The sequence below is a fragment of the Hylobates moloch genome, unplaced genomic scaffold (genome assembly GCF_009828535.3).
Source record: "Hylobates moloch isolate HMO894 unplaced genomic scaffold, HMol_V3 SCAFFOLD_16, whole genome shotgun sequence".
NCBI classification, from domain to species: Eukaryota; Metazoa; Chordata; class Mammalia; order Primates; family Hylobatidae; genus Hylobates; species Hylobates moloch.
In genome coordinates this window covers 9,497,109-9,524,608 of record NW_026652291.1, presented here as the reverse complement: position 1 = coordinate 9,524,608, position 27,500 = coordinate 9,497,109, and the positions used below count along the sequence as shown (strand labels likewise).

General features: G+C 47.7%; 1 protein-coding gene across 2 annotated transcripts in view; it reads left to right on the top strand.

Annotated features, from left to right (window-relative positions):
• CUNH14orf132 (chromosome unknown C14orf132 homolog) overlaps positions 1-24,241 on the top strand; it is a 55,871-nt gene extending 31,630 nt beyond the window's left edge. For both annotated transcript variants that reach the window (XM_032179517.2, XM_058429658.1), the window contains exon 2: positions 16,899-24,241. In XM_032179517.2, coding sequence (XP_032035408.1) covers positions 16,899-17,123 — 225 coding nt within the window. In that variant the 3' untranslated portion in view covers positions 17,124-24,241. The remainder of the gene's footprint in view (positions 1-16,898) is intronic.
• The last annotated feature ends 3,259 nt before the right edge of the window (positions 24,242-27,500 follow it).

Sequence of the window (27,500 nt, the reverse complement as noted above, 5' to 3'; positions counted from 1 at the left end):
ACAGACATCTCACTAAGGAGAAGTCTTCAAACCTGTGCTTGTTAGCATTTCTTCCAGGGCCTTCCAAAGACCCGGGGGAGGAACTTCACAGAGCATGCTATTGTCCTGCTTCCACTTAATATTCCACATCAGAGGGCCCTGCCCCAGGAAGAGGGGTCTGCTTTTGTACTAAGCCAGGCAGATTTACTGAAATGCACCCCCAGACCTCACCTCCACTTGTAGCCAGGGCTAAACCAAGAGCCTATGAGGTAGGAGCCCTGTGGACAAATGAGGGTTTTCCGCTGTGGAGGGCACTCAGCTTGTGCTCCTTGGAATTGTCCCTTTTCCTTGGTTATTAAGTCTAGGTGCCTAGAGTCCTACGTTCTTTACCTGGTTGTTTACTTTTTAAATAATTGATTGCCCACCTCAGTGTCTCATGAGCCAGGTAGCCATCCTTCCCTTGGATCACTGGAGCTGACCTCAGCCCAGCCTTCCCTTTCTGGAGCCGGTTATCTATTGCTGCCTCATTCTTCTCCTTCTGCACCAGCTAAAGGCCTCTCCTTTTCTCTCTCCTTGAGGAAACCCGTGGCAGATAAAACTGGAGCCAGGTTTGTAGAAATGGCAAGTACTTAGGGAGGAGGAAACACTTGAGGCACGTCCCAGGAAACCCAGATTCTGATTTGAACTGGATTGCAAAGGTTCATTCGCCAGTGTACACGAAGTCTCTCTCTCTCTCTCTCTCACACACACAGACACACAGACACACACACACACACACACACACACACACACACACACACACACACACTGTACTGACCCCTTCTACTCCTTGCTAGCTGAGGGACTAACCTTAGGCAAATCGCTTAACCGTTTCTAGAGGCAGTTTCTGCATCCCTTTTTGTTAAAGGCACGGATAGAAATTACCCCACCAGAGTCACTGGCAGTTGTGAAGATTCCAATGGAAGGTGTGCAGGGGAGTAGCTGCATGCCCTGTGTCCTCATGGGGTGCACCCGCATCACCTTAGTTTCTTCATCCCTAGGGTAGTAGGGTCTCTGAAAGGCAGCTAAACCACTGTGAGTTAATGACTGCCACACTGTGAAGGTCATCGATCATTGTCTGCAGTTTGCAGAGACAGCTGAGCTCACTCTGAGCCTTCGGTGATGTGCTGAGAAGGGGAAGCAACATCCAATGAGGTTTGTATTAGTCCATTATCATGATGCTAATAAAGACATACCTGAGCCTGGGTAATTTGTAAAGGAAAGAGATTTTTTTTTTTTTTTTTTTTTGAGACGGAGTCTTGCTCTTTCGCCCAGGCTGGAGTGCAGTGGCGCAATCTCGGCTCACTGCAAGCTCCGCCTCCTGGGTTCACGCCATTCTCCTGCCTCAGCCTCTCCGAGTAGCTGGGACTACAGGCGCCCGCCACCACGCCCGGCTAATTTTTTTTTGTATTTTTTAGTAGAGACGGGGTTTCACCGTGGTCTCGATCTCCTGACTTTGTGATCCACCCGCCTCGGCCTCCCAAAGTGCTGGGATTACAAGCGTGAGCCAAAGAGATTTAATTGACTCACAGTTCCACATGGCTGGGGAGGCCTCAGGAAACTTACAATCATGGCGGAAGGGGAAGCAAACACGTTTTTCTTCACATGATGGCAGGAAGGAGAAATGCTGAGCAAAAGAGGGGAAAGCTCCTTTATAAAGCCATGAGATTGTGTGAGAACTCACTCACTATCACAAGAACAGCAGCATGGGGGTAACTGCCCCCGTGATCCAATTACCTCCCACCAGGTCCCTCCCACAACACATGGGGATTTGGGGAGCTACAATTCAACATGAGATTTGGGTGGGGACACAGCCAAACCATTTCACTCTCCCTCTGTTGCCCATGTCTCCCTTCAAGCCTTCATCACCAGGGGTCTTTCTCTTATAGTGAAATGCAAGCAAGCCCCTGTCTCTTCTCCACTTTCCCTGGATTTGGTGGCATAATCTCAAGTGTTCTGATTGCCATCATTGCTACTACTGTCACCCCAATTAAGACATGAACACACAGTGCCCCCTGGGGATCCCTAGTCTTTGACCAGCTTGCCACAGTCCCAGCCTTCTCTCCTGAAGGAGTTCAGGTGGCAGCCTGTGGACCCAGCCTGTTGCCACCCTGAGGGATGGTGCCACTTAATCTTGGGAAGCTGGGCCTCGTTCTGTGGTGAGTGAGAACCCCAGATGTCTCAGCAGGAGACCAGCCCCAGGGGGAGTGTAGACAGCTGCAGGGAGGTGGAGCACACAGGGTGCCTGCCAGGGCTGGTGGACGTCACCTTGTGCCTGTCCAGCCCTGGGCCTTCATCACAAAGTTCTTTTGCTGAAATCAATCAGCTTGAGCTTCAGCACAGTTCCGGGGCATGCCTGAGAGAGCCATGTGAACATGGCCTCACACAGAGGTGAAGGGAGAGCTGGTGTGAAGGGAGAAGCTCTTTTTGGAGTTGCCTCTGACTCAGACTCCACAATGGTGGAGGGCTCAAGAGATCCCCCAAGTTGGAATGGCCATCAGGGTTAAGGTGGGGGATGTGAATGGAAAGGCCTGGGAGCCATGCCCACGCTGTTGGAGAATCCTTCTGAGCATTTCCTCAGGAAAGTTGTCGCATGTTCTGCAGGCCTGTCGAAACACCACAGTGATCTCTGCTATGGGCTGAGGTCCACTGAGTCTCGATTTGCCAAGCACCTTTGTCATATATGCAGTAAAATCTTGGCGCTGCAGAAAGAGCTTGGGACGTGGAGGCAGATGTGGTTTGGGGTCCAGCCTGACCCTGGGCTCTTGGGCCTCAGCTGAGTCTGTGCAGTGGGAAGGTCACCACCACCTCCCAGGGGCCCTGAGGACTGCACAGAATGGTGAACGCCGGGCTTGCCATAGTGCCTGGCTCAGAGCAAATGCTGCAGTCTCCTTCCCAGGTGTGCTTTTGATTTACTTGCTAATATGCATACCAGAAAATTGTTTTGGTGGAGGGGATGATACGGTTCTCTAACTTGTAACAAATGCACAGAACCCTGTGACCATGACCACAATAAAAATTTAGAACTTTCCATCACTCCAAAATATCTCTTCTTGCTGTCTCTTGCGGTAGACCACGCCCTACCTGACACATCCCTGTCTCTGCTATTGTCCACCCCATTGTTTTTTGCATCATCCAGAATACCATCTAAATGGCCTTGCCCACATAGCTTCATTCAGTGTAACCTAACGCATTTGAGATTCACCCATGTCATTGCGGACATCAATAACTTGTTCATTTCTATCGCCGAGTAGGATTCTATTGGGTGAATGTAGACAGTTCACCCGTTTACCAGTTGAAAGACATTCACATTGTTTCCAGTGTGGGGCAGCTACGAATGAAGCTATTGTAAAAATTTGCACACAGGTTTTTGGTGAACACCAGTTTTTATTCCTCTTGGGTAAATACGTAGGAGTGGGATTTCTAGGTCATATGATAAACATATGTTTAACTTTGTAAGAACTGGCTAAACTGTTTTCTTTAAATGGCTGCATAATTGGTTCCCACACCAAGGTACAAGAGTTCTGGTTGCTCCAATTTCTCATCAGAAATTAGTAACACCAGGTTTTTTTTTGTTTGTTTTGTTTTTAAAGTTTAGCCATTGTGATAGATGTGTAGTGTTATCTCATGGTAGTTTTAATTTACATTTCCCTAATTAATGATGATGAACACCTTTTCAAGTGTTTATTTGCCCTCTGTAGATATATCTCTTGTTCAGTGACATATCTCCTATTTAGCTTTTCAGATATTTTAACTATTTTTAAAAGTGGGTTGTTTTCCAACCCCATTAAAATGTGGGCAAAAGACATGAACAGACACTTCTCAAAAGAAGACATTCATGTGGCCGAGAAACCTATGAAAAAAAGTTCAACATCACTGATGATTAGAGAATGCAAATCAAAACCATAATGAGATATCATCTCACACCAGTCAGAATGGTGATTATTAAAAAGTCAAGAAACAATAGATACCAGCAAGTTTGTAAAGAAAAAGAATGCTTTTATACTGTTGGTGGGGGTGTAAATTAGCTCAACTGTTGTGGAAGACAGTGTGGCAGTTCCTCAAAGATCTAGAAGCAGAAATACCATTTGACCCGGCAATCCTGTTATCGGGGCTATACCCAAAGGAATATATAATAAATTATTCCATTAAAAAGATACATGCATGCGTATGTTCATTGCAGCACTATTCACAATAGCAAAGACATGCAATCAACCCAAATGCCCATCGATGATAGACTGGATAAAAAAAAATGTGGTACATATATGCCATGGAATACTACACAGGCATAAAAAGGAATGAGATCATGTCCTTTGCAGGGACATGGATGGAGCTGGAAGCTGTTATCCTCAGCAAAGTAACACAGAAACAGAAAACTAAGCACTGAATGTTCTCACTTACAAGTGGGAGCTGAACTATGAAAACACGTGTACACATGGGGGACACTGGGGCTTGTTGGGAAGGGTGGGAAGAGGGAGAGCATCAGAAAGAATAGCTAATGGAGGCCGGGCTTAATACCTAGGTGATGGGTTGATCTGCGCAGCAAACCACATGGCACTTGTTAACCTATGTAACAACAAACCTGCACCTTCTGCACATGGACCTCAGAACTTGAAATAGAAGTTGAAGGAAAAAACAAAGTGGGTTGTTTTCTTATTGTTGAGTTTTCAGTGTTCTTTATATATTCTACTTATAAGTTCTTTGTCAGATAGATTATTTGTAAATAGTTTCTTCCAGCCTGTGGCTTGTCTTTTCATTCTCTTGATGGTGTTTTTCATGGAGAAAACATTTTTAATAAAATCCAGTTTGCAGTGTTTTCTTGTATGGATTATTCTTTTGATGTTGGATCTAATAACTCTGCCTACCATAAGATTACAGATATTTTTCTCTTACTTATTTTCCTAAAGGTGTTATAGTTTTATGATTTCATTTAGGTCTAAGATCCACTTTGAGTTTTTTGTATAAGGCATGAGTTTTGTTTTTTTGCTGCAGCTGTTTTGTAATTTTTGTGTAAGAGATTGGGTTCCAAGTTCACATATCTGTCTCTCTCTATATATTGTTGCATATTGATGTCCACTTGTTCCAGCACCATTTGCTGAAAAGACTATCCTTTTTCCATTGAATTGCCTTTGCAATTTTTTCAAAAATTAATTGGCCATATTATGTGCATCTCATTTCTGGACCCTTTATTTAATGTATGCATCCATCCTTTTGCTAACACTACACTGTCTTGATAACTGTAGCTTTATCATAAGTCTTGAAATACAGTAGCATGAGTTCACCAAATTTGTTTTCTTTTTCAACATTGTTTTGATTATGCTTAGTCCTTTGCCTTTGCAAATAAATGTTTGAATCAGCTTGTTGGCATCGACAAACATTCCTGCTGGGATCTTCATTGGGATGGCATTGAGGTTCTCCATGAATTTGGGGAGAATTCACATCTTAACAATATTGAGTCTTTGATTTCATGACCATAGTATGTCTCTCCATTTATTTAGATCTTCTTTGCTATTTCATCAGTATGTTGTTTTCAGCATTTGGATCCTGCAGGTATTTTGTTAGATCTGGGCTAAGTATTTTATTTTTTGGTGTTGTTGTAAATGGTGCTTTTTGGCTAAAGCTCATATTGTTTGTTGCTTGAGTGTGGAAATACAATTGGTCTTTTAATATTGACCTTGTGTTCTATGACCTTTCAAAATTCAGTTATTAGTTATATGACATTTTGGAAATTCCTTGAGATTTTCTGTATAGACAATCATGTCTTCTGCAATTAGAGACAGTTTTATGTCTTCTTTATATATAAGGCATCTATGTATATATGACTTTTATTTCTTTTTCTTGCTTTATTGTACTGGCAAAAACTTTCAGTGTGATTTTGAATGGGAGTGGTGAGGTTAGACATCCTCTCGTATTCCTAGATCATAGAGGGAAGCATTCACTCTCTCACCATTAGGTATGATGTTAGCTATAGGTTGTTTGGTTTTGTTTTCGAGATGTTCTTTATCAGATCCAGGAAGTTCCCTTCTACTTCTAGTTTACTAAGAGTTTTAAATCTTGAGTGGATGTTTACTTTTGTCAAACGCTTTTTCTGCATCTATTGATATGATTGTTTTGTTTCTTCATAGTTCTGCCAGTATGGCATGAATTATATGAATTGATTTTTTTTGGATGTTGAATATTTGAATGCTTTGCATTATCTTGTTTATATATTGCTGGATTTAATTTGCCAATATCTCATTGACTACTTTTTGTCTGTGTTCAATTGAGATATTGGTCCACAGTTTTCTGCTCTTGTAATGTCTTTGATTTTGTTAGCAGGGTAATGCTGCCTCATTAAGATGATTTGGGAAGTGTTCCATGAAATGAGTTGGAAAGTGTTCCCCCCTCTTATTTTTTGGAACAGAATGTCTACAACTTGTATTTTTCTTCTTTATATTTTTGGTAAATTCTTCAATAAAATCATCTGGTGATTTTTTTCCCAGAAGATTTTTAACTAAAAATTTAATTTATTTAATAGCTCTAAGGACTGTGTGGTTTATCTTTTTTTCTTAAGTAAGTTTTGGTAGTTTGTGTTTTTTAAGGAATTGATTCATTTCATCTACATTGTCAAACCTATGGGTAAGTAGTTGTTTTTAATCATCTCAGTAATTCCTTATTGTCTGTCCTTTTACTGTCAGTAACATCTGTGGCAATATCCCTTTTCCATTTCTGATATTGGTAATTTGTGTTTTCTCCCTTCTTGCTCAGCCTGGCGAGAGGTTTATCATTGTTACTGATCTTTTAAAAGAAGCAGTTTGTAGAGTCACTGATTTTTCTCTATTGTTTCTGTTTTCAATTTTATTGAGTTTTGTTCTTATCTCTATTATTTCCTTCCTTCTTTATGCTTTGGGTTTAATTTAATCTTCCCCTCTTCCTAATTTCTTAAGGTATAGTTTAGATCGGGGTGTCCAACATTTTTGCTTCCCTGGGCCACATTGGAAGAAGAAGAATTGCCTTGGTCCACACATAAAATACACTAACACTAATGATAGCTGATGAGAAAAAAAATGCAAGAAAATCTAGTAATGTTTTAAGAAAGCTTACGGATTTGTGTTGGGCCACATTCTGTCCTGGACTGCGGGTTGGACAAGGTTGGTTTAGATTATTAAATTGAGACCTTTCTTCTTTTCTCATATAAACAATTAGTACTAGAAATTTTTCTGTAAGCACTGCTTTAGTTGCATCAATGCATGCTGATAACTTGTATTTTCACTTTTATTCAGTTCAGAATATTTGCTAGTTTCCCTTGAGACTTCCCTCTTGACCCATGGATTATTTAGAAGTGTGTGATTTAGCTTCCAGGTTTTGGGAGATTTTCCCAATATCTTTCTGTTATTGACTCCTAGTTTAATTCCATTATGATCAGAAGACATATTTCATAGGATTTTGATTCCTTTAAACTTGTGAAGGTTTACCTTATGACCCAGGATACGGTCTGTCCTGGTGACTATTTCACGTGCCCATGAGAAGAATGTGCATTCTGTTGTCAGGTGGAAGGTTCAATACACGTCAGTTAGATCCTGTTGGTTGATGGTGACATCCAGGTCTTCTGTGTCCTCGTTGATTCCCTATTTCTTTCTATACTAAGAGAGAAGTGCTGAGGTGTGATAATTTTGGATTGGATTCTGGATGTTTTGAATATTATGTTGTGAGATGCCAGGGGCTATGGGCTGAGTTGTTGCCCCCTCCCACAACTCCACCATTCCTATGTTGAAATCCTAACTCCCAATACCTTAGACATGAGTGTATTTGGAGATAGGGTCTTTAAAGGGGGGTGATTAAGTTAAAATGAGATCACTAGGGTATGCCCTAGTTCAGTATGATTGGCGTCCTTATAAGAATAGGAAATTAGGACACAGACATGCACAGAGGGAAGACCATGTGAAGACACAGGGAGAAGGCGGCCACCTGCAAGCCAAGGAGAGAGGCCTCAGAAGAAACCAGCCCTACCGACACCTTGATCTTGGAGGTCCACCCTCCAGGACTGTGAGGATGTAAATCTCTGTTGTTTAAGCCACCCAGTCTGGGGTACTTCATATGGCAGCCAGAGAAAACTAGTACACTGTGTCTTGTTAAAAATTTTAGAGCATTGCTTTGTTTTAGCAGGTTGGGTCTGGTCTGAAAATTCTCTGTCACCTTCTATAAGCAGTGGTTGCATGTCGTTTGGGTGTGTCTTGCAGGTGTACCCCTCAGGGGTTAGTCTCGACATGGCAGGGGTTTGCACCACAGTTCAGTTATCAGAGCCTTTACTGTGCTCCTTTGAATCTCTTTGGTGCATGCAGTTTGGGGTGAGCCCAAAATGTGTACATGTTCACACCACAAACTTAGGGGGTTCCCTTCTCCAGCTTCCTCCCTCTGGGTTCCCCTGACACTGTCTAGCTCCCAGGGGCCTTTCCGTGTAACCCTCTGGCTGCAAAGCCTGCATTTCTGCCCGCTGCATCCTCCTGTGCTGCTGCACAGGTCTGCACTGCTGGGGCGCCCTGCAGGCAAAGCAGTGAGAGAAGATGGAAGAGATCAAGGGAGACCCCACACTCTTCAGACCATGGGGCCCTTCCCCGGGTTCCTCTGGCCAGCAGGAAGGGTTTTCTGTTGTGTTTAGGTCACTGTCACTGCTGCCATCGCGACCGTGGCAACACAGCTCAGCAACTGACACTGCCTTGAGAGGCAGGACCAGGAGAGAAAAAAGAGAAAACAAGTGAAAATTGGGGATTCCCCTCAAATTGCCAGCTCACAGGAGCCTGGCTTCTCAGTCTTCTGTCTAGAGAGAGGGGGTTTCTTCTAGAGCTTTTTTGCTCAGTCCTGGGAGATAAAAAAGGCAAAAACCCCAGTAAGCTCATGATGCCTGTCCTTCTCCAGGTTTATCTTCCCTCCCTGAGCCAGCTGCTGCCGCCTTCTTGTCAGGGGCCTTGGCCAATGCTTGTTGGAGCTTGCCTGGGCTTACTGTATCTGTGCCGGCACCGCAAGCATTTTATCATATTCTCCTCGTTGCATAATGGCCCTGTGGGTCCCAGGCAAGAGTTCTCATGTTGAGACAGGGAACGGATCCAGCAATAGAAGTGGCCCAGTCCAGCAGGCAGACTGGGCTGGCACCAGGATCTTACATCTCCCTTGGGGCCCCTTCATGTACCACCCATCCCTTCAGGAGGACCTGCCTGCCTGTTCACGGTCCTGCAGTCTTGCCCACCCCAGGTCAGGAGGCCACTGCGCCATTCAGAGCCCAGCCTCCCAGCAGTTCCTGCTGATTTGTAAGAGCCCACGAGTGGGAAATGAAAACTCAGGTGCCTTTCCATCCTTTGCTGACCCTCCTGCTCTGTGGGGCTTCAGCCCTCCCCGTCAGAGGACGTTTATGAGGGGATCAGCGTGTACCCAGCCATGCGCCTTCCATTTCTTTTCTTACATTCCCAGTGTAATCCACATAAAATAAACCAGACCCAAAAGTGGAAAATGGAGAAAATCAAAAGAGACCCAACTCTGGAGACACCTTGAGACAGCAGGTCCAGCTCTCTGCCTTGGGAGTCACGGGGCCAGGCAGCAAGGATGAAACTTACAATGACAGCTCACGAGCATGGAACATACACAGCCGGGTGCTGTGAGTGTCTGTCACGCCATAGCACCTTAGGAGGTGGTTCCTGCTCTTATCTTCATTTTACAGATAAGGAAGCCGAGGCATGGGATAGTTAGTCACTTGCCCTCATCATACAGCTAAAAAGGAACCACGCGGGAGCTCAGTCTCATGCCTGATTCTGCAGCTCTTGTAATGAATCCCAACCTGTGTTGCTTGTTTCTAGCCAAAATGTCTGCACCCCGTTGAAATCCCATCACCATTTTCTTCTCTCTGTGAAAGTGCACATGACACCATTTTATGACCGTGTTTCAGTCTATATTCTTTTTAAATGTTGAGCCCTTCAGAAGTCATGAGTAACCCTTGGTGTGCCTAATGCCTATCACTTCCTGGTCTTCCTGGTGCAAGTGGGCCTTTGGTATTTGTTGAATGAATAATGAAAGGATGGATGGATGGTATTCAAATCTGTCCAGCCTTTATGTTTAGACCAGAGACCCTGCGAGAATTTAGTGATGAGAGAAATTATCTTTATAATGTTTGTATACTAACTGGAGGCTTCTCTGGAATTTTCTGATGTGCTAGGTCCCCCAGAGAGCCTGGGCCACAGATGGTGTGTTCTGAAGAGACAAAACTGAAGGCATGGTCCCTTGTAAAATTCTAAAATTGCTGCTAGTTTTTAGATTAGCCACGTATTGAGTTGTCAGATGTAGCAAATAAAAGATGCACAGTTAAATTTCATTGTCAGATAAACAACAAATAATTATTTAGGATAAGTATATTCCATGCGATATGTGGGATATACTTATGCTAATATGTGGGATATACTTATGCTAAAAATTGTGTTGTTTATTTGAAATTCGAATTTAACTGGGCATCTTAAATTTTGTTTGAGAATTTTATTGAAGGGTTTATATGGCAATATTTGCCACACAGACTCTCACTTTAGGCCCGTCTATAACTGACTTCAGCCTTCTTAGTATTGGGCAGGGACTTCTGACCTTAGATATCACCCCATCCAAGCCACTCCCTAGTATGTAAGGATCCAAGACCGGGCAGGGCTGGAGCAAGGCCAGATCTCAGGTCTCCAGACCCAGAGCAGCGTGGGAGCAGCACAGCCCACTGGGGACGTGGTTGTCTTTACCCCCATAGAAATTTAACTTTAAAATTCACAGCCCAAGAGCATCAGATTCTAACTGTTCTGGGCCAGGATGCTGCAGGACGGGCGATGCCAAGCCGGGCACTGAGACTGCATCTAAGGGAGGAGGGTCTGGTGGCCCCCGTATCACAAGCCATCACAATCACACTTCTGTTGTTTTGTGTTTACCCGTCCTCCGAAAGGCCTGCCGGGGTCACCTCTGATAACCACGCATTGAAGATTTGCTTCTGAAAGCGTTTTCCGTTCCTTTCTCTGTAGAGGTGGAGCTTAGGGGAGATTTATATAATGGTCACCTCCTTAGCAGGAACAGGTAGAGGCCTAAAGACCATCCCACTCCTTGGAGCAGCTCTGCTCTGGGAGCAGGATGGAGACTGTCCGGAAGGCAGGGCCCTCTGAGGCCCCTGGGGGAGGCCCCTGGGGGAGGCTGTCCCATTTTCCACAATGGCCCGGACCACCTGGAACACCTCACATCGCACTCAGCCACTACATGCTACATGGTGCCCCAACACTGCAGGGCAGGGACCCCGAGCCTGGGGCACCCTCCTGAATTCAGAGAGCACTGAATCCCACAGCCACAATCAATTATAACCATCATGCGTTTGGTGCACTCCAATGCTCGAAGCACTGCTCTTAATTTTAGGAAGTTCAAAAATACCAAAAGATAACAGACACTCATATACCCACTGACTGGAATAGGCCATTTATAATATTTCACCATGTTTGCCTTGTCTTTCCTTGTAAGAAACAACTACAGATGAAATCGGTCTCCTTTGTCCCATCTCCCCCTTTCCCAGAGGCAGCCGTGATCATGAATCTGGCTTCACAATCCAAGTTGGTACTTTTACTAACATTTGTATAAATCCATGCATAGTACATGGTCATATTGTGCATGCATGTTTTTGATTTCAAGAATGCTATCTGAGTTTATTTTGTGACTTGCCTTTTTCCCTAGAAAGCATTTTTCATCCAGTGTTAAGAACCTCCCAGCAGCCCCCTTCTATAAGGCTGTCTTTATTATTTCCCCTGTTTTTAACTGAGAAACCTCTGCCTCAGAGAGGTTAAGAAGTGGGCCTAGATCACACCACGAGGCAATGTTGGCCCTGGGGCTAAATCTCATCATGCCCTCAGGATTCTTGACTGATGGTCCTAGGATTCATTCATTCACCAAATATTTTTTGAGTGTCTGCTCTGGTCTAGGTACTGGGGATACTGGAAGATCCCTGCCTTCTGAAAAGAGTAGGCAGAAAATACAGCCTTCTGTCTTCAACAAGCCAGCAAGTGTTTTTGTTTTCGTTTTTTTGAGACAGGGTCTCGCTGGCACCCAGACTGGAATGCAGTGTTGCCATCAGACCTCACTGCAGCCTTGATTTCCTGGGCTCAGGCGACCCTCCCACATCAACCTCCCTAGTAGCTGGGACCACAAGTGTGCACCACCACACCCCACTAATTTTTTTTATATTTTGTAGAGATGGAGTCTCACTACGTTACCCAGACTGATCTTGAACTTGTAGCCTCAAGCAATCCTCCCACCTTGGCCTCCCAAAGTGCTGGAATTACAAGCATGAGTCACCGCACCCGGCCAAGAAATGTTTTTTTGTTGTTGTTTCTTTTTCTAATCTTGACGTGAATATCTCCTCTGATAGGGAAGCAAGCCCCCCATCACCCCCCAGGTCACCCTGTGTTGTCCTGGTTGCCAGTGTCTAACTCAGCAAGAGGAGACTAGTTTTCTTGTTCTGCCCCCTAAGCCACTCTGTCTTCTGCACGGTAGCTTTTCTAGGGTTTAAGGTTAGGCTCACACCCCCAAATCTGCTCTGAGTCAAAACCTCATCCAAGAATCCCATTCTCTGAAGGCCAGTGGCCACCCTTGCCCACTGGCGTGAGAAAGCTCCATTGCTCGCTTCCAGCAGTGGTGTGCCACCAGAAGGGCATCTTTAAAAGTGGCTAAAAGTAAACTGGAGCTGGTCGGGCGGGCTTTGAGAGTGACATTCTCTCACCACCTGCTTCCAGGATGACCTCAGCCAACACCCCTCATGCTGACCACAAGCCAGCTCCTGATCAAATTTTTGTAACTTTCAAATGATGGAATTGAGACTGACTTCTTGTTTTTGAGTCACGGAATTCTGCTGTTGGAAGTTATTTTTATGTCTAACTCAGCACTCTCCATTTAGAACCTATTTTACAAGGAAAAAAGAAATATCAAAACAAAATAAAACCAACAAACCCGAGACAGACGGATAGAGCAACAGGGCTGACCAGCTTTGGAGCACCTCTCAGCCACCTGTCTCAGCACACATTGGGGGCATGGGCGGCCATCTGCTGACAACTGAAAATGAGTATCTGGTTATCGATCACACAAAAAGCACATGACCAGAAATGCCGTGTTCCTGATTTCCTCACTTTAGCTTAAGCAGCTGGATAAGAGATGCATTTGATACTGTCCTACAAGGACAACAGAGCGAAGGAATATTGGTAATTGTTGTGTAACTGTCTTGGGCCATGCTTTCTTATACATGATCTTATTCACTGCTTGCAACAATCTTGCTGGTTGGACTGCATTCTCTTCATTACTTACAGAAGGGAAATTGAGGCAAGTGGGTAAGTAACTCACCCAAGATCCACCATATGTGGCAAAGCAGGATTCACCCCCGAGCCTTTCTGACACCAGAACCCACCCTCATTTCCCACGCTCTGAGACAGCAGAATCCGTCCCACACTAACCATCCTCTCTGGCAGTTCTGAGCTCCCACCACAGGGGCAGGGCAAAGGGGACTCCCCATGAGGCCTGTCCCACAGCTGGGAGCCCCAGGATTGGGGTTTGTGAAGTACCACCGGTGGGGAGCCCTCCTGTTGATTTCAAATTCATTAATTCCTCATGGTTTTACTTGTCACTTTTTCTGTATGTTAAGGATGGGGCTGAGGGGGTTTGTGATGAGTAGACCATATCCTTGCCTTCAAGAGTTCTCTGTCTAATGGGAGGTGGACATCCAGTTATGCACACCATCCCGACTCCTTTCTGGAACAGAAGTCTGGGGGATGGTCAGCAGAATGATGCCTCCACCAAGAATGTCCACGTCCTAACCCCTAGAACCTGTGTATGGATTACTGTTCATGGCCAAAGGGACTTTGCAGGTGTGATTAAGTTAAAGATTTTGAGATGGTAGGAGTGGCCTGGATTAGCCAGGGAGGCTCAATGTCATCACAAGGGTCCTTCTAAGAGCAAGGCTGGAAGATGAAAGAGAGATTGGAAGATGAGAGAGATTGGAAGACGTTATACTGCTGGCTTTGGAGATGGAGGAAGGGCCCATGAGCCCAGCCATAAGCCCAGGAATGTGGGCAGCCTCTAGAAGCTGAGAAAGGCGAGAAAACAGATTGTCCCCTAGAGCCTCCAGAAGGAGTGCAGCTCTGCCAACATTTCCATTTTAGTCTAGTGAGATCTCTGAAACTGTATGATAAATTAGTGTTGTTTTCAGCCACTGTGCTTGTGGTAATTAGTCACAGCAGCAACAGGAAACTGACATGCAAACCTATTAAATAAATACCTGCAGGGAGGCAGAGAAGTGAGGGGTGCAGAGGCTGGAGGGCATCACCCTGATCCGTTTGGCAGGAATGTTAGGAATACAGGTGCCGAGTGCCTCCTGGCAGGAGCCCATCGGAAGCAGGTGCTCAAGGGCCACCGGATGACCTGGTTGGCGGGAGCCCTACAAAAGGCTCTGTCCGGATTCCCTTCCTCTTTCCCCAGTGTTTTGGATGAAAATACTCATCTTATTGACATGTGCCCTAAAGAGAGGAGAGAGACAGGACATATGCCCAGAGAGCTCCATAGGGTGGGAGAGTGGCTCAGATCCCATGCGTGAATTCCAGGGAGGCGTCTGTCTGAGCACCCAGCAGCATGGGCCTGGTGAGGGAGGAGAGACAAGAAGCAATGAGTGGGAAGGGACAAGAACGCTGATTAATTCCTGGGAATCTGGCAGGGGTCGCGGGGGGATGTGGGGGCAGAACAAGCCCCCGCAGCCCCCGTCATGCCCAAGAGGAAAAAAGCACAGCTTCTCTCACACTGAGCCTGCTTTCCAAAAGGCCTCCAGCAAATGTTGGCGGCTTTACCTTAGCCTGGGAGGCCTTCTGTTGTGGACAGGCTGGGCAAAGGCCCCGATAATGTTGCCTGGGGAAGGGGAAGCCTCCCATTAGGCTGGCATGTGTCTGATGCACCCACACCCCATCTGACCTGCAGTTCTTTTATTTCCACTTATAATTGTATTTTTAGCATAAGAAGTACTTACATAAAAATGTACCCCTCGAGGGGTGAACACAGCATGGTAACCTGCAGCCCCCATTCGGAAATTGCGCCTGGCCTGCCCTGAGCCCCATAGCAGTCCCTTCCAGTCACTGCACTCTCTAGGTCAACAGCTGCCCTGTTCCATCCCCTCAAGGACAGCACCATGTTAAGAATACAGGTGCCAAGTGCCTCCTGGCAGGAGCCCATCAGAAGCAGATGCTCAAGGGCCACCTGGTGACCTGGTAACGGTCATCCTTTAAGAGGAGGCCACTGAGACTCAAGGCAGGCCAGAGAGCTTCTGAGCAGCAGCTGCCCAGGCATCTGTGTGCCTCTAATGTTCCAGGAGCCTGACCCTGAAGCCCATGGGGCTGCATGCAGAGCCAGGAGTGCCTGGGCTCACAGTCAGACACTCGTGGCGCTCAACCCTGACACCACCACAGATTAGTGCTATGGCCTTGACCTCTGCTTATCCATCTGTAAAATGGGGTTGCAGTATTAGCCTCCACCAGGATAGCTGAATGATTGACAGTATTTTAATATCTCTGGTGCAGCCCGTGACCATAGCAGAAGCTCCGCACAGAATACTGTCTCATGCGGTGCTCAGTAACTGTGCATCCAATGCAGGCGTCACTGTGTCATGTTCATTCACTTCAATGTTCCCTTCAAGAAACATTGATTATGGGACAAATAGGTGTCAGTGCCAGCCTGGGAATGCACATGCACATTCTGCCTCTGGAGAGGGCCTGGGAAGCCTGGACATGGGCCTCCTGGGCTGGGGCAGGGAGGGGCCTCCTCTTCACTGCTGTGTCTAGGATCACCCCCTCTCTTGGAGCACCCCACCTCCCACCTGAAGTCTGAGCAGCAGAGAACCTTTAAAAACAGAAATAGGAAGTTCTGATCCATGAATGCAAACATTCTGGCATCCCATGTGCAGTGATGTGCGGCACGGGCGGTGGGAATTAGGGTCACTCTTCTGGGGTATTTGTTCCTATCCACTGGAAGGTATACAATGTTCATACTCATTGACTCAGAAATTGTGTGTCTGGGAGTCTGCCCTAATAAATAACAATGTGTACACAAGGATGCATGTACATGCTAATGCATGTACAAGGATGTTGATCAGTGCATTATTTTTCATAGGAAAAGTGGAAATTGCTAAATCTCCAACTCTAGGGGAGTGGTTAAACTGTGGCTTCTGTTCGTGATAGAATAATACACAATTGTTAAAATGGAATTTTGATGGCCATTTTGAAACAGGGATTAAAAACACGTTTAAATGTGTTTTCTCTCTGTCTCTGTCTCTTTTTCTCTCTGTCATACACGCACACACACACACACACACACACACACACACACAGAGGAAAAAAAGATTGGAAAGAAAAACTATCAAAATGTTAGCAGTGATTATGTGGTGGGATCATGATTCTCGTTTATCCTGTTTTATATTTTCTTAGGGTTCTATGCTAAGCATATATTATTTTTAAAATTAGAAGAGGAATGAAGGCATTTTACAACCCATATTGTTATGGAGGAGCCTGGCATCGGGGGAAGGGAATGGCTGGAGGGGTTGCTGTGAGTCCTGGTGAGTCACCAGCTAGCTATTGGGTGAGTTCCTTGATGCTTTCATAGTAGTGTGGGCATGAGAACATCTGCCTCAAAAGGCTGCTGTGAACACTAATTTTTATAGATTACCATCAATTATAAAACCACAAAAGCAAAGCCCCATTTTGCAGGTGCAGTAGAGGTCGTAGCTTCATGTGGGGTCGTTTGACCAGGCCACTTCCCTTTTGCAGGGCACATCTGCCCAAGCCCCCACGGCCCTGGATAATTCTCTCTCTCCTTCTTCGCAGCTGCCCATGATGGGAGGAGCTTTCATGGACTCGCCCAATGAGGACTTCAGCACCGAGTACTCCCTGTTTAACTCCTCTGCCAATGTCCACGCGGCCGCCAACGGCCAGGGCCAGCCGGAAGATCCTCCTCGGTCCTCCAATGACGCCGTGTTGCTATGGATTGCCATCATAGCCACGCTGGGGAACATCGTGGTGGTGGGCGTGGTGTATGCCTTCACCTTCTGAGGATGGCACACCCTGCACCACCATGGGGTGAGGCTTGGCACGTAGCTCTGACTTGCTGTTGGCCTTTGGCTTCTCCTGTGTTCTAGAACCAGGAGTTTTGACCAGGGGCAGCGGCCGTCCTTCTGGAATTTCCCCCCAGCAGCCCTGATTTCAAATATCCCACGTTGTGGTCAAGCTGAGTCAGAAGACATGGAAGTATGGGTCTCCCACCCCTAGAGGCATGACAGGGCAAGGCCTTCAAAGGGAAGATTGGGGATCCTTGAAACTGCATTCCAGGAACAGGAAACCAGATGGGACAGCTAGTTAGGTTTAAAATATAGACAAGGTTTTGGTGATCGCTTGCTGGTGGTAAATAATCACTCGTGTGTCTTGTTTTTATGCAAACTTATCGAACCTAGGGCGTCGGGTGCTGGGGCAAGAGCAGCCCTCAGAATTTCAGTGTTCCTGACCCAATTCTGGTTTCACATTCAGTCCCTTGGCCATCTAGTAGGGCCATTGGATGTTCCTAATTTGACTTTGAAATGGCACCTTTGTCACGAGACACCCGGTCCCTTCCAGGACCCAAGTGCACCGGGACACCCAGGGCCGGGGGGTTACTGGTAATAGGGTAGGGTTTCTGGGGGTGTTGGTGGTGGTTTTTATCTCCTGGTCAGACTTTCTCTTCTTTTTAAGAAGAGGAGAGGACGTCTTTAGAGCTAGATCTGCCAGGCAGTGGACTCTTCAGGCCATCCACATGAGGATGATGTTTCTTCTCTGAGGAATCGTGGAATTTTAAAGATGAACAAGATTCATGTCCACTGAATTATTCAACGGATGGGTCAGAAAGGGGGGTGATTTGCTTGTGGTCACCAGGCAGGTTCGTGGAGGATGCGGAACAGAAAGATGTGTCCTCACTCTCAGCTCACTGCGCTCTCTGCCCCAACTAAGCACTTCCCTGAGGAGGCTGCTGAGAAGCTGCCCTCAGGAGAATGTCCAGGCATCTTGAAGGTGGGTGCAAGATTGGCAGGCCGCTCAGATACCCGTCCTTGACACTCAGTGTGGATACCGTGCATTCTCCTGAAGCTGTGAAAGTGCTTCTGTCCAAGCCACTTCCTTAAATTCTGAAAAATCAGCATCTGGGGTCCTGGCAAATGAGGAAGCTTCCAAGCAAAAACCAGAGAGAAGGGCACACTTTTCTTTCTTCATGAGGAAATCTTATTGCACAGGACCCACCCCCACCCCCACCCTCCTTTCCCAAGGCAGCCTCCCAGTGCAGATAGAGTGGGAAAGGTCCCAGAAGGGGGCTCACTCACTTCTAGGCCCAGAGAGGCTTTCTCCTCACTCTATACACTGCAAAAACAGAAAAACTGTGTCAATAACACCCTCTGTGGTGGAGAAACTTAAAAGGCTGGTTATGGAGAAACTTAAAAAGCTGGTTAGGAAGCTCTCACGTATATTTAGGGACAATTACAAGAAAGCTGGACTTGCCACTGTGGTCTCTGGAGAAATGAGTGTTCTTGATGACAGGCAAAGGGACGTCTTAGTTGTCCAGAAGCGGCACTCTTCCCTGGAAGCTGCCATGATAATGGGATTACCAGCCTGGCTCCAGACAGTGCCTGCTCATGGCTGCCAGTTCTTACTGATCACGTCCGTCACTGCTGCCGTATATCACCTGCCAGTGCATCAGCTTAAGGGGAGGTCATGGGTGCAAAAGAAACTGACCCTTGGCAATGAGGGAGAAGGGACTGGACCACCTGCCTGGAATTCCTGGAATCACTGACAGGGCGGAGGCTGGGCTGGGGAGTTAGCTGCAGTGTGCGTAGATGGCTGTGTCTCCAGCAAGTCTCTCTCCATCAAACCCCAGGTCTGCCCCATAAGCAAGATCTTTAACAGATAGATGTCTCCATGAGAAAACCCAAGACGAGAAGCCCAAAGCCAAGGCGGGGTTGCTTGACGTCCTCATGGAGTCACTCTGCCCCACATGCTCAAATCTCCCCTCCGGCCCCACATCCCTAGGAGGGCCTGACCCCTGTAAAGATGCAGGAGGCAGCTCCCTGGCCTCCAAATGGCCCATAGAGATGGCAGTCGGGAGACAGGGTTCTGTGTGTGCTGCGGAGAAGGCAGGAGAAAAGGATGGCTTCCAGCTCTGAAGAGGACTCCAGCAGCCCAGGCACCGGGTGCTTCTGGCTGCGGAGTTTTCCCTATGGAGGCCCCGCAGCCTCCAGCCCTAACATAAATGTCAGTTAAATTCAGTTTTCAAGCCTCTCTCCCTTTTCAGTGTCAGAACAGTAGATGGTCCAGGGCATTGGAGGCCTCGACCACTCGGCATTACAGATTACAGTGACTTCCTCGGGGTTGCCCCATCTTGGTCTCCTATGGTTTCTTTTTTTTACCACCATCTCTCAAATAACAATAAAGATAGATGTGCCCATTAGTGTCTGATTAAGGAGCAAAGGATGGATTTCTGGCCACAGCGAGCTGCACTCTCCCTCCTGCCTCAGTAGGGGTCCGTCTTAGCAGTCCGGAAAGGGGAAAAAGATGCCGTTCCTCACTGCTTGAGTTTTGTGTCCAGGTGCCACTAGACTTGCGTGCACACTAACTCCTTACAATCACCACGCAGCATCAGCACCCCAGTGCACAGATGAGGAACCAGAGGCTCAGAGGAGTGAAGTCGCCTTCCTGAGGTCACAAAGCATGAAAGTGACGAGCTAGGATTTGAACCTGGGAAGTTGGGCTTTAAAGCCAGGCTCTTTCTGCCACACTGTACTGCCTTCTGTGACTGGGTGGCACTTCCAGGGCACATTTACACCAAGCCCTGAATCTGCAGAGACTGTTTCTCAAGATACCCGTCATGGTGTGGCCTGGGCCAGCTCTGGCTTCCACAGGCCCCTGACTGTTCTCAGAGTGGAACGTGCTCAACCTCCCTCCCAGTGCTCTCTCTCTGCCCAGATTTCAGGGGTGTCGATCCCCAAGGCCTGCTCCCTTCTTTAAGACTGAACTCAAGTCTCCTTGGAAGGCCCCAGTGAAGCTCCCAGAGACTGGTTTTCTTGGGATGCAAGCAGAAGGGGACCCTCCCTGGCCAACACCCAGGAGCCCAACAGAAGCACCCACACATAGAAAGAGGCTCACTGCAGCCAGAAGTGCAGAGTCAGAGTCCTGGGACTATCTTGTTCTGCAAGGTGACCCCAGGCTCCCCAGGACAGGGGAGAGGGATCATCCTCGTTCAGACTCTAGCTGGGGCCTCTGTACTGGCTTCTCCCTGGGTGGGGTTGCCTGTTAAATAGCTGTGCCTTAGAGAAAGGGTCCTGCATTTTCTGGAATGTTCTCTGTGCTTGCCCCTTTGTGTGCCCCTCCATTGCTCCTCTACAAGCAATTAGGTGATTCAAAAGAGCAACTTAGGCTGGGCGCAGTGACTCACGCCTGTAATCCCAGCACTTTGGGAGGCCGAGGCGGGCAGGGACAGGAGTTCGAGACCAGGCTGGCCAACATGGTGAAACCCTGTCTCTACAAAAAATACAAAAATTAACCAGACATGGTGGCATGTGCCTGTAATCCCAGCTACTAAGGAGGCTGAAACAGGAGAATTGCTTGAACCAGGAGGCGGAGGCTGCAGTGAGCTAAGATCGCACCACTGCACTCCAGCCTGGGCAACAGAACGAGACTCTGTCTCAAAAAAAAAACAAAAAAAGAAAAAGGAAAAAAAAAAAAGAGCAACTTGCTGCTTTGTGAGGTTGTGAGTGGTTGAGAAGAGGCCAGATGCCGCTGTAGCCAGGCCTGGGACCCAGGCAGGATGATGGCGCAGCTCTTCCTACTCCAAGCCAACGCTGTCCTTCCCCTTTCCCATGAAATCAAGGTCAAGAGGCATATAAGACTCCCTGCTCCACTCTAACCCCCAGAGAGAAATGATTCTGTCTCCTTTCAGATCCCCCAGGATCTGAGGGAGAAAAGATGGGAGGAAGGGCAGCAGCATTTTGCTGGAAAGGCAGCAGACGCTTTTCCAGCCCCGGTTCAGCTGGAAGGCTTGGAGGCTGGCCAGACCACTCTGGCGTATCCTGAAATGGGTCCCTGGAGACCGAAGAGGCTCAGTGGAGTCTGTCTGTTGTCAGCGCTGCTGCCTGATCCCTGCAGAACAAATGGCACTCTCCTTCTTCAGAAGCATCATCTGCTTTCATTATTAGCAGTAATATTATTACAGTTATTATTCTTACTGGTGCCTGTTTTGCACATCTTTTTGTTGCTCTATTTGTATCTCATTTACTTCTCAAATTGCCCCTGGGGGCAGGAATGAGGATGCAGAGAGATGCACATTAATTACTGTAGCATTTTTCTGTGGAGAAAACTGAGGCCAGGGCTGATTGCTCACAGCTAAGGAGCTGTGATTCAGACCCAGTTCTGTCAGCTCTAGAGGCACCCTGCATCCACGCCTACCAGGGTGATCCCCCTGGAATGGACCATCTCGGGATACGGGGCCTCGGAGGCTGGGGTTGATGTTTGGTCCTGAAGAGCTTGTAGCCAGATTGCCACGTTCAAGTGTAAGTCCAGGAAAGGGGCAGGCAGAAGTGCACATGGATTTATCAGTTTCAGAACCTCACAGTGATAAGAGGCTTTAGAGAGCATCTAATCGAGACCTTTAGTTTTTCGGGGAGAGCAGCTGAGGCCATGTGGAAAATTAGTGGAGAGCTGACAAGTGTCTGGGCGCCTGGCCCAGGGGTCTGTGGTCTAGCACGTTGTGCGTTTGGTGGGAAACAAAGGGCTTGCCCGGGATTACCTGCTCCAGCCCCAAGGTGGGTTGTGCTCGCCGCAGCTGCCACCAGCCCGCTTTGCTTCGTCCTGGCAGATGCCCAGTGATTGTCCCTGAGAAAGTGCCAGGGTTGGGCTGAGCTGCTATGACAGGGAGGCCCAGGGAGTTCTGCTCAGGGAGCCAAAGGGAACAGCCAGAGCCTGAATGTTCTATGTTCACCTGCCCCAGCCCCTCCCACTCTGGCCCACTCCACAGGCCCCTGACCATGGTCACTCACTGAGAGGGATGGAGGAGAAGGTGGTTGAACTGAGTACAGAGAACCCAGAGGACAGAGCCCACAGCTTCCAAGCAGGAAAAGGGACCTCCCTGAAAAATCTGGATAACCAGAATCATCACAGCACCACGCATTCCCAGCACGTCCTTCTGAGATCAGACCTTGGGCATTTACTGGGTTTCTTTGTGAGGAGAAGGGAAAGTGACAAAGGGCAAAACAATGCAAATCATCATGACTGAAGACGATAAAAGACTCCCCAGAGTGAGAAAACAGTTACTGCCAGAAGCAGAATGGAAGAGCCAAAAAGTACACAAAATTGACTCCACGAATTTTGAAATAAAAGCGTATAGTGGGTTCTGAGTCACTGTAGAAGTCATGCATTTATTATCAAGATAGAAAAGAGCAGAGAATGACGTGGACATTGGCCCTTGGAGAGGCTGCACAGGTGGTGCGGTCGCCGGGGGATTCCGGATGTGGGTCTTTTGACCATGGCGGCAGCCTCGCACCTGCCCAGATGGCTGCATCCAGACATTTGGCAAAGCTATCATCTGCTCTTGGGTCCTTTTTCAGGCTGGTTTCTAGCCTCCCCGAGAGGAGGTTTGAGCCCCATTCTGCCTTGGAAATAAATCCTGACAGATGTGCACAGCATATTTCAGGGAATTTGCAGGCCTCAATTATTGGGGGAATCAGAGCCCACTCCACACTGAGCCCCGTCCACGTGGCTAAGCAACACCCCTGTGTCCCCTGTATCTGTCTCACTGGCTGTCTTTCTGCCAGTTTCTTAAAGAACCACACCACATTACCGCGTTTGCCATTCGAAGCATTGTCCCAACAATGCAGATGGTTCTGACAAGGGTTCTATACGCTGGCAGAAGGGAGCTTCCAACCTTTTAACTTGAGGAAACTGAGTCTCTGAGAGGCTTGGGAGGTTGCCAGGTGGAGCTTTTCAGGAGACAGAGGTCTTGAGCCCAGGACACCTAACTATCAAGTTTTCACTAGGAGACTTAGTGGTGGCTTTCATGAGGCCAGTCATTCTCAAGGAAGGGCTGGGGGCCATCAGCAATACCCGGAGACATTTTTGATTCTCACAGCTTGGTGGGGGCTGCTATTGGCGTTTCATAAGTGGAGGCCAGGGATGCCACCGAACATCCTACAATGCACAGGGCAGCCCCCCACAAATAAGAATTATCCAGCCCCAAAATGCCAATAGTGCCGAGGTCAGGGGACCCTGCGCTGGGCCATCCTATCTCTGATTCTAAAACTATGCCTGCTTTCTACTTTTCCCCATTTGTGGGTCATTGAGTAAATCAAAGCTCTTCTGAGCAGCAGCAGTGATCATGGTCACTGCCCTGAGTTCAGATAATGCCAGCTGAGGACAGTGATCTGGAACTCCCAGCATGTCATATGGGTCTTTTAGAAATCCATGTGACTGTTTCCACCATCTTGGGCATTTGTGGGGACCCCACACTGGAGGGAGAAAGCCCTACAAAGTGGATGGGAGTGTGGGGCTGAACTTTTCCCTACCTTTAACTTTGTGTCTCTGGGACCTCCAGGGACCTGGCCCCTCACCAATGCATCTGAGGAGCATGCTTGGGGAAGAGCTTAGGAAGGGGGTAGGCATGGGAGTGCTGGGTAGCAACCTTTGAGCAAATCTGCAACTTCTCTTATTTCTGACCTTTTTCCATGTGCCCAGTCCTATTTCCGCCAGTTGAAGGCATACTAATATTCTTTATACTATTTAATCTTTTGCAGAAACCTTATTATTGTAACTTGCTGCTCTCCAGATACCAGTTCTTCATGCCGAGAGCATTGGAAATGTTTCTGTGTCTTACTTATGTTTTCATGGTCAACTTGTAAATGTAACCAGTTGACTTCATAAAAGGTATTTTAACTATTCTTGGAGTCCTTTGCTACCCAAGCACCTGGTTTTGCCATGCGATCACTGACTTTTCTACAGTGAAGACTCTTTCTTAATGTAGGATTTTGCTGTGCTCTTTTGATTAAAAATATCTAACCTTAAAAGATGTAAAAATGTATCTGTGAAATCTCACTTTGTTAGTGTTGTTGCTGTTGTCATTTTCTATTATGATAATTGAAAAGAGAAAAGGAGAAAACATGAACTCCTCTGTGTCTGATTCTCATCTGTGCTTTATAGAAAGCAGACGATCTACTCAGCTTTAAAAGGCTCAGCCCCAGTGTCACCTCCATTCTGATGCTTTTCCTGCCCCACCGAGGCAGGACAGGTCCCCTCCTCCCTATCCCCTCCTGATCCCACTCCATCATCACACCTGTAGCAAATCAAATCGCAGAAGCTACATTCAGTTTTCCCAACTATCTGAGCCATCTAAGAGCAAACTTATCTTATTCAACGTGTTATCCCCACCACCCAGCACAGTGCCTGGCTCCTAGCAAACATCCGATATTCTGTGAATGAGTCAATGACACGTGAATGACCAGCCCAGTACATTTCAACACTACGAGGAACAGGGACCATATCATTTTCCTTATTAGTTCACTGATAATAACAAACATTCATATAGCACTTATGAGGGGTTTGGTGCAGCTCTGAGCTTGTTCCACACATGTTAACTCACTTAATCTTCATTTTACAAACGAGAAGTCTGAGGCATGCAGAGGTTTCTTGCCCAGGGCCATGTAACTGGTGAACCAGAACTGAAAACCTGATTCTGGGTCAGTCCTGGGCTTAGGCCTCAAGAAGCCTTTTCTTGTTCTGTCTTTGGAACCCTGAGGATGCAAGCAAGGCTAGCCTGCTAGACGAGGAGAGACCAGAGCCTGGCCATTCCTAGCCTGCCAACAGCCCAACAGATGACTGAGTCAAGGGAGGGGTTAGAGCAAGAAGGTGTTCCATAATGTCAAGAGCTGCATGGACTTTGTAGGCAGCAACTAAAGAGATCACTGAGGACTGCCTGGAGGAGGCAAGAGTTAACCTGGCATGGAATCTGCAGAAACAGGTGCACAGCAGAGGTTGCATGGGGTTGGGCTAGAAGGCCAGGCTGGATGAAGGTCAAGGCAGCAGTGGAGCTGAGGCTGCTGAGGATGAAGGGATACAGCCAGCTGGAAGGGGCCTTGAATGTCAGGGTGGGCACCATGGTGGGCCATAGGCCACTGTTGGCCATAGGGAAGCAGGGCTGGTTCTCAAGTAGAGAGGGCTGCAGCTTCTGGAGCAGGGAGGCAGCAAGAGAACTGGCAAGGGGCTCTTGATTTTGCCCCTCGAACCTGCCCCTCTGGCATCTTCCCTAGCTCGCTGGATGGCACCTCCGCCCTGCACCAGAGTGGCTGATAAGCTGGGGTCTCCCTCCCAGTCGTGTGCCTTGCAAAGATGGCAGAGGCTTTCACATGGCCCAAAGGACTGCGTTCTCAAGACTGATAAGCATCATTCTGAAATAGCAAAAATGGCTAGCAGCAAGGTTTTTCAAGAAAAGGAGGCATCCCTAGTCCAGTGCTGCTGAATTTATGTCTCAAGCAGCTACAGCCAGTCCAGCCCAGGCCACAACGTGTCCCTCACTTCCTGTCCCACCCTCCTTGCTAACATTTAATTGATTTAATTGAATTTTTGGTTTTACCAATCAGGATTGTAAACACATACATCCTCATGCAATGTGCCTGTTCCTAGTCAACCCTGGTATTGTAAGGGTATGGGCAGCTTTCCTGGAGCAGAATGTCCATCCGTAATGTGGGGCCTGTAAAGAATTAAAGGTTCAAACAACCACAGCTCTTCACTTCTGTCCAGGAGTCGGTTATGCTGTGGGTAGTGGGGTGTTCCTCTCCCCTAGGGATAAGCCGGCCCCCCATTAGCTGTGTACCCTTGGAGGGCTAATGCCTCCTCTGGCTCACCCGTTTGTCCTCCCCAGTGCCCAGCCCAGGGATAGCAGTGTCAGGCTTTCCATAAGTGAACTAATGAGGGGGGCAAGGATGAACACTGCAGCCTCCCTTCGGTGCCTGCTGGAATGGCCAGGCCCTGCATTCGCTCCCCAGAGCTGCCTGAGCCTTTAGGGTTGGAAGAGGGGGAGAGGAAGGGGAGGGACAGGTTTCTAGGGCTGAGATGGGCCCTTTAGTGATTCTGGCAAGGCTGCCTGTTTATTTAGCTGCCTGCTACCCATGGTCTCCAAAGCCTGCCCTCGCTGGGGATTTTCCATTTGGCTTCCAGTGGCTCAGGCTCCTGCAGGGTGCTGGCCTTACCAGGCAGCAGAGATGGCCCCATGATTAATATTGATACAAGCCAGCTGCTGAGGCCTCTTTCGCAAGCAAGACAAATAATATTAACTACCACAGCAACCGGCGTCTGAGCTGCGCTGCCCTTAGGGTTTGCAAGCACTATCCATTCCAGCTTTCCGTCCTCTGAACAGGTGACCTGAGTTGGCCCCTCCCATGCCCCAAGCACAACCAGGCAGGGCACCTACTCTCCATCTTGTGTGTGTGTGTGTGGGGGGGGGTGGGGGGGGGGAGGCAAATGATCAGATTAAGACAATGGGTTGTAACTGAATGATAGTGAGAAGCTGAAATGGGCAGGGGCTGAGCAGGGCCCATTAACCAAGCTAGCACTCCAGGCTAGAACACCAGGGAGACAAGCCTCCAGTTTTTAGAAAACAAAACTGAAGTTCATTGACTTGTTCATTCAATAAGCAATAACTGAGCACCTGCTATGAGCCAGGCACTGTTCTAGACACTCAGGGTGTCTAGTGAACAAAACAAAGGCCCCACCCTGATGATGGCAAAGGGAAGGTAGACAAGAAGCCAATAAAGAAACAAGATCAACCTTACTTTCTGAAAAACCAAAAGAGAGAAACAGTGAAAGAATGCGCTACGGAATGGAGACAAGTGTTGGGGGAAACAGAAAGTCAGTGTGGGGCTGGAGCGGGAGGGGCATGCGGTTTTGGAGAGGATGATCAACGCACTCCTATCCCCAGGGGAGAGGTGGTGCCAGTGGCTCAGGACAGGGTGACAGTTCAGAGAGGTGACCTGAAAACTGTCAGGCCTCTGAGCCCAAGCCAAGCCATCACATCCCCTGTGACTTGCATGTATACACCCAGATGGCCTGAAGTAACTGAAGATCCACAAAAGAAGTAAAAATATCCTCAGCTGATGACATTCCACCATTGTGATTTGTTCCTGCCCCTAAAACATTGCTCCCAGCTCCACCGCCTATCCTAAAACCTATAAGAACTAATGATAATCCACCAGCCTTTGCTGACTCTCTTTTCGGACTCAGCCCACCTGCACCCAGGTGAAATAAACAGCCATGCTGCTCACACAAAGCCTGTTTGGTGGTCTCTTCACATGGACGCGCATGAAATTTGGTGCCGTGACTCGGATCGGGGGACCTCCCTTGGGAGATCAATCCCCTGTCCTCCTGCTCTTTGCT